This window comes from Papilio polytes, unplaced genomic scaffold, assembly GCF_000836215.1.
Source record: "Papilio polytes unplaced genomic scaffold, Ppol_1.0 DF821400.1, whole genome shotgun sequence".
In the NCBI taxonomy this organism is placed as follows: Eukaryota; Metazoa; Arthropoda; class Insecta; order Lepidoptera; family Papilionidae; genus Papilio; species Papilio polytes.
Genome location: NW_013527804.1, coordinates 6,737,938 through 6,745,491, shown reverse-complemented (window position 1 = coordinate 6,745,491; position 7,554 = coordinate 6,737,938). Strand labels below are relative to the sequence as shown.

The 7,554-nt window shown below is 39.6% G+C and overlaps 1 protein-coding gene across 1 annotated transcript; it reads right to left on the bottom strand.

Moving 5' to 3' along the window:
* Nucleotides 1–645: 645 nt before the first annotated feature.
* LOC106108750 (uncharacterized protein K02A2.6-like) lies at nt 646–2,196 on the bottom strand. The gene has a single exon (XM_013290010.1). The coding sequence runs from the start codon at nt 2,194–2,196 to the stop codon at nt 646–648; it is 1,551 nt and encodes a 516-aa protein (XP_013145464.1).
* Nucleotides 2,197–7,554: the final 5,358 nt, after the last annotated feature.

The window sequence follows — 7,554 nt, the reverse complement described above, 5'->3', positions numbered from 1 at the left end:
TGTTCACGAAAGCAAGGAGCTCGTTAATAACAACATTGCAATTTACACATTTTACCACGTTAGAGGTCATCATAACACACCCTCACGTTATTATATAAAACTTGTTTACTAGTTTAGAAGTGTTAAATAACACTACTCGTATATCAAATAGCATTAAGTTTATGACTTGAATAATTTAATTAACAAGAAAACTTCTATACGAGCGAAATGACAAGCACGAAGCACCTCGGGGAGCAATAACGAACGGCGGCGGTATTGAATAAGTTTGCAAGTTCAGCCGCAAGGTGGCGCCAATGACCCTTAATGAGTATTCCAGTAAAACTTCTTATATCTTTAATTAATAAATGTAACAAATACCTTGTTATGTGGTGTCCGAAATAAAAGTCGTGCGTATAGGCCAAGGTGTTTAATCCGACTGACACAAATTATGCACATATAAATCAGGTATAATATTGACAGTTTATTTACAGGTACCGACACTACATTCCTCCACACTTAAATGGAATACTATCTTAAAACTATCTTACAACAAATGAAAACATTTCATACTTTAACTCTAAGGAATACCAAGGCTACAACTATTAAACATAATATAATATAAAACATCCATAATATAATATAAACAATACAACTAAATCTTAATATCTACTTAGGCCTAGCTAATCTGCACTGCCCAATAGGACGGGCTCTAAGCCCGGCAGCCGAGGACAAGTGTCCCGCCCCGCCCGGCGAAGCCGGAGCGGGCTGTGGCTGCGACGCCGGCTCGGCCGCTCGCGACGCCCCCGCTCCCGCCGACCCTTCCGACTCGCACACCTCCGACCCCGCACCCTCGGGGTCTGAGTCCCGAGAGTTCGTGCTGACTGGCTGCTCCCTGATTCCCGGTGTGGCACACGCAAGCGATTGCCTGCCCTCGCTCGGTCTCCTACGCAACTGATCAATATGCCTGTGCACAACACCGCCGTCTGACCCTCTTACTTTAAAGTTACTACTTCCTAGAACCTCTACAACCTGTCCCGGGATCCACTTCTCCCCCTTAAGATACTGCCTGTACCAAATTGTATCCGCCCTATCGAAACTCCGGCTGGCCCCGGCGGCCGCCTCCTGCTGCCGCTGCTGAGCGCGATGCACTTGGCGCTCCCGATCCGGTCTGATGGCATCTAGGCGCGTTCGTATTTGCCTCCCAAGTAAGAGCATAGCCGGGCTTTCGCCCGTCGTACAGTGTTCTACGTTTCGATAGTAAAGCAAAAACGACCACAGAGCCCGGTTTATATCCTGCTTCTCTAACAAAGCTTTTTTAATGATCCGCTTAAGCGTTTTGACTGCGTTTTCAGCCAGCCCGTTAGACGATGGGTGATAAGGAGGAGTAAAGATATGATCTATCCCGTTATGCCGATTAAAGTATTCAAACTCTTTTGAAGTGAATTGTGTGCCGTTATCCGTGACGATCTGCCTCGGGAAACCAAACCTGCTGAATAATTCATTCAAACGATCGATTAAAAAGTTCGCCGACGTACCGGACATGTGAAATACTTCAATCCACTTCGATGTGGCATCGACTACCACCAAAAATGTTTTTCCGGCGATGGGGCCCAAAAAATCTAAATGCAGACGGGTCCAGGGTCTAGCGGGCCAGGGCCACATACGCGGTGTCTGCCGTGGCGGTGCGTCCGCCTGCGCCGCACACGCCGCGCACTCCCGACACGCGCGCTCCACCGCTTCGTCTATACCAGCCCACCACACATAACTACGAGCGAGCGCTTTTGATTTGACTATCCCCATGTGTGGTTCATGTATAATTGAGATAACTTTTTCCCTACATGGCTCCGGCACTACCAACCGCCGGCCCCACATTATACACCCCATCTCCTCGTACAACTCTTTCCGCCTGTTCCAGTACGGTTGTAGATTAGATATATCGCATTGTGCAGGCCAGCCATCGCGAATGTACAGTAATACCCTAGCAAGTATTGGGTCCCGGGCCGTTTCCCGCTTAATTTCGTTATAATCTAAACATAACGAATCCTGGATGCAATGTAAATAAGTTTGTTCCGGCGGTGTCGGTTCGCTTTGTTTATTACAGCAGATCGGTAACCGCGACAGACCGTCCGCGCCGTTCTGCTCCGTACATACATATTCGATGTCGAATGAATAAGCTGACAAAATAATCGCCCAACGTTGCATACGGCTAGCGACCATAGTAGGAATGCCTGTATTTGGTCCAAAAATCGATACGAGCGGTTTATGATCCGTGCGCAAAGTAAAATGCCGCCCGTATAAATATTGATGAAATTTATTTACACAAAAAATAATCGCTAACGCCTCCCGATGTATTTGCGAGTAATTTTTCTCGGCGTCGGTATATTGTTATATATGTTTTCGGTATTTTAAATAGTTAAATGTGGTAACGTGTTAGGGACAACGGGGCGAGAGGTGGGACGAGGGATGGGGGGGGGGCGACGACCACAAATTGAGCAAGACAAGCTGAAGGTGACAGGTTCACACAATCGTTATGTTGAAGGAAACAGGGAACACAAGTTAAAGGAAATAATAAAATGACAAACATTATAAACTCTTAATAATTTTAGTTAAATACATTTAAAAATATGTCTACATGGTTTTTGTGCATTTCAAAAATACTTTATGATACAACAGAAACACAAATTACGAACAGAGAGGAACATTATCAAGCAAACAGGTCACATTACACGACTCGTATCGCAACAGAAACAGTGACAAAGGAAAAATAATACAGTAGATATTGTAGCGCGTGTGAGAGATAGAATGTCGGCTTGTGTGGCGCGAGTTGGGAGCGGCAGCGGGGCGGTGGTGTACTGACACAGCTTGTTGCTCAAAATAATGAATTGTTTGGATTTTGCGTCATTTAGCGATTTATAAACCCTATGTAACATAATAGCCCATTTCTTCTCCTAATCCATGCACCCACTTTATAATTTCGGTACTGCGTTTTTAGCGTACCGACGACTTTCTTGCAAACTTCTACTAAAATCGAAATCTTTATTAACACCTATATGATAATCATTGTGTTTATACCATACTCGCTAACGTTGCGTTTCGCCGAAACACGTGTACAAATGCTATATTTTTTTACAGATAAATAAATGATTCGACAGACGAAATAGACAAGAATAAAAAGTGTATTCGAATTACAAAAATGTTTAAAGCAACAGTATTGAGAAAATGTTTTAAGAATCAATTTAAATGAAGTGAATGATGTGCGCTCGCTCGCCGTTGGCCGTTCGTCGTTCGCCGCTCGCCGCTCGCCGCTCGCCGGCGAACACTCCCCAATCTGTCCTCTGACGAAAATTAAATTATTTTGCAATCAATTGAACCTTTTTTAATTTCGATTCTATTAATTTATCAAACGAGCTGATTCAGAATTTATAAGGTTACTTAAAATGGGTAGAAAATACGTAAAAATATTGCGCTTACTCGTACAAAATCTGTTTATTCAGCAATTACACTGAAATAAAATTGATAAATTTTTATTGCTATTATTCAATAACATTAAACTTCTTCTTTAAATGAAATATCCATCTTTTTTGCGAAGCGAAATTATTAATATCAATGACACAAAACAACAGTATCACGACTCTAGGGCAATCACCTTTAATGGAATTTCAGAATAACTCTTTTCTATGCATTGAAAAAGTGACGCGTGTTGTGTGGATACTGTGTCATATTTCATGCACGTCTGCCGCCGCGAGAGGGCGTCGTGTTTGATAAACAAATAATCTTACGTATAAGGATAGGATGACCCAAATACCAGCAAAAGGGTGTCTAGTAAATAACAATATAACATACACATAAGATACAGTCGAGGACATTTATTTCCTAACCTTTACGGACGCTCAAGAAAACGATCTTATGATTTTATTTAAATACGAGTGTGTGGAACTTGCTATTAATAAACTAACTCTACAAAATCGACGAAAAGGAGACAACTGTTTGGCTTCTATACTTTTGTTTAAACCCTGAACGATTCGATCGCGAATTCGATTTGATTGTAATTTAATTTAAATCTATGAAAAAAACCTAAAGTTTTTTTCTGAGGCTATAATAAAGTGTTTTACAGAAGGAAATTAGATTTGTGCAAGTTATAAAAGTTTATTCGATAAGCTCTATTCGCGTCGAATAAATTTAATTTACAGCCCCCGGTCATAACAAGCGCGGCTGCTTGCGAAATATTAAAAAGCTTTTAGGAGCTACTTCTGCCTATTATTACTTTCGCTAAAAATACACTCGTTTGTGGTGAATTTTAAAAAGTACTTCTACTGTAATGTTATTTTGCTCCCATTTCTCTAACATGCGTAGAGAAGTACTTTCACTTGAGTATAAATCTTTTTGTAGTTGAAATATGGTTCATGTTGTGATGAAGCTGCAATGTAACCCGTCATATCCGCCGAATCGGATTACAAAACTATATTGAAGGTCTTCTCATCCTAATGATAAAAAAGTGAGATAGCTATACGTCTTAGTAAGAGTATTTCAGTAGTTGAAATTCACAAGTATATAGGGAAGGTAACTGTACAAACTCGTTGTGTGCGGCGCGATGTTGCCTTCAGCGCATATTTCCATAGTTATTGAATAAATTTTACGAAACGAATTGATACTCTCGGAACGAGCTTTTGAAATAGTTTGAAAGCAATTTAAAAAGTAATAACTATATTTAATATTTCACAAAATCGAAATTTAACATGTTAAAATGCGAAATGTGTAATGAAATTCTATTTAATAAACTGCTACTCTGTGCAGATATTTCAGATTTTTTTGGACGTTCTTCTCCGTCTTTAGTTCAGCGTGTGTATCTCTACGGCCCATTTAAATTGTGATACAAGATTATTTTTAACACGAATTGAATACACGATTTAAATTATCAGAATCTCAGAATGGATGGGGAGATTCCAGGATGACGGATGATCAACACCAGCGCTCAAAGTTTACCCTGCAGCCGTCGGTACCCCGCACCCCGCACCCCGCAGCCCGCACCCTGCAGCGGGAGATCGATCACTTCTTAACTAATGGATCTTAAATCTCTGCGGACGAAGATTTGCTTTAACAAAATTGTTGAAGTAAACAATATGTAACGGATACCATTTGTTAAATGGAAATATCCGGCTTTACTTTGAGCTATAAAAACATTGCTAAATATTGTTATAGACAAATTGCTCTCCTCAAACATATACCAATTATTATTCGTAGTTCAATAAATAATAATTCACATTGTACATTGTATAAATTGTGAAACGATTAATTTCAACGAGACAATTATTGGCAACAGTATAAACGTTGCCGATAGCAAAGCTCATTGTGTTTGCATGAAAAATATTACACAGCTAAAGCGATGTTCAGTTCACTGTTTTTTGTTTCATTGCGTCACACTTACTGTATGGTGTTAGCGTAGCACATGTAAAAGGGCAAAGTTTGCTTTGTCATGTATATGCCGTTTAATTCTTGTGGCATCAGTTTTTAAAATAGCAAATCAGTTTTTAAAATATTTGAACAGCATCAATAGAATATAACAATACCATGAAAGACGTATACCATTATGTAAATATTGTGAAGTCGGTGTGGGGTTTCCCGCAGATAAAAATCTTGAGTAGATAATAGGTAGCAAGGAATGCGTACAATGGGTCCCCGGGGCCGTCGTTACTGTGCGCATTGTCCTTGCAAATTGCCTGCCAACCTCCCGCACTCTTTAATACACATTGTTTATCTTTTTTTCATCGCAAGAGAAATAAAATATAAGCACCCACAGATATTTTAAATTATTCAGTTGTACGCAAACGTTGGAATCTTTTATAAGATTTTACTTTATAAATAGAAAAGTTTTTGATTTCGTTTCTACTGCAATGCACACCTCGTTTGAATTATTTGGTCTAATAATAAATGGCGTAATAATTTACTTGAGAAAATTAACACAATATTTTATTAAGCGTCGGCGGCGCCGTTTGATGTAGAATACATTAAAATTTAAATTGGCAAGAAATGTTAAAAGGAAAAGTGTAATTTGAAATCCAAACGTTTCATTAAAATGTACTGATTTGAATTTATAGAACTTATGTTACAGAAGTGTTACATATTACGAGTATGATGTCAATTTATAATTAAACTTTACGGTCGGCTTCATTGCGAGAGCGCGCCAATTTGATTCTCATCAAAATTAACACTAAATATTCAACAGCTACAGTGTAGCGTAACCACACAAGCTACATGTAAGGTGATGGCAATTTATGGTGAAAGTAGATTGAAGGATCGCGCGGATCGATTGATAAATGGTTGAATTAGCATTTGAAAGCAGCGGCCGGCGCGGTGCGGCGCGGTGCGGCGCGGCGCGGTGCGGCGCGGCGTCGTAAACTTTGTGCAAATGCTGATGAAAACCATTCGATCTCCGGACCCGAGCTCTGGCGAACTGAATGGAAAATAACTTGGTCGATCTGTGCAGCCGAGCTGCGACGGACTCGCAAACTTTTATCATCACTTTTATCTCGTTTATTTCAAACCATTCTTATTGCCGAATATCTGCAAACCAGTATCTACTAAATGTCCTGCCTAAGAAGTCTGAAAGAGAATGTACTACTCTTCATACGTCTTGTCTTTGCACAACCGCACCTATGTCATAAAACTAAACTATCGCAAAAAATCTAGAAAAGAAAGTTACAGACGTATAATATTTTTTCTCCGCATGCTCTTTACGTGACTGAAGATAATATTTTAAACGTCAAGACGATTTACATTCAAAACTACGCAGCTTCTAGCGAGATTGGTTTTTAAAAAGTATATTTAGAATTCTTGTCAGACGGACGTGAGCGGACTGCGAGCGACGTGGTATAATGTTCATAAATGCTGGAAATAACTTTTTTTTTAGACTATTCCATAGGTTATGAATTATGATGAACGCAATTCAATGGTTATAAAACTAACAATAGCAAATAGGTAGTAAAATAAAAGCAAACTATGCGATTGTAGCTGTTTTAGAGTATCGGGTTCACTTCGTTTTTTTGTTTCAATGTAAATGCGTGAAAAACCGTTTTCCTTGTCATTGTCGTTCTTTAGCAAAGCCCATACAAGTTGTTAGTTGACGAATAATGTCTCCATGAGATTGATCTTTTTCTCTAACATATTAGTGTAATAATAGTGATTGATTGTATTGCGAATGGCATCGTAACAGCCGCTTAACTCAACATCCTATAAGATAGTGTGACGTAATCGGAGAAAATGTAACAAGTGAGAATAGGAACCTTGAACACAATCCGTTTGACCTAATTTATCGAGAGCTTGAGCGGTGCGACATCGGATTACCAGAAGTTTTCCGAACAACCGCCGCAGCCGAGTGTTCGGCGACGTGGCAGCGGACAAGCTGCGGACGGCTTGGGCTCAGCGGAGCTAAGCCGCTTTGATTTGTCTTTATGTTTTTGCTTTAATGTTTTTTTTTTATTATTATTTTTTTATTTATTTATTTTAATACATAATAATATGAAAGTGTCCGTAAACCCAATTGCGGGTTTGTCTAGACACTTTGGGTACTACGCTATA

Bases quoted from the DNA above. Each gene is read 5' to 3' on its own strand.
- LOC106108750 (XM_013290010.1), bottom strand. From the start codon at position 2,196: ATGGTCGCTAGCCGTATGCAACGTTGGGCGATTATTTTGTCAGCTTAT.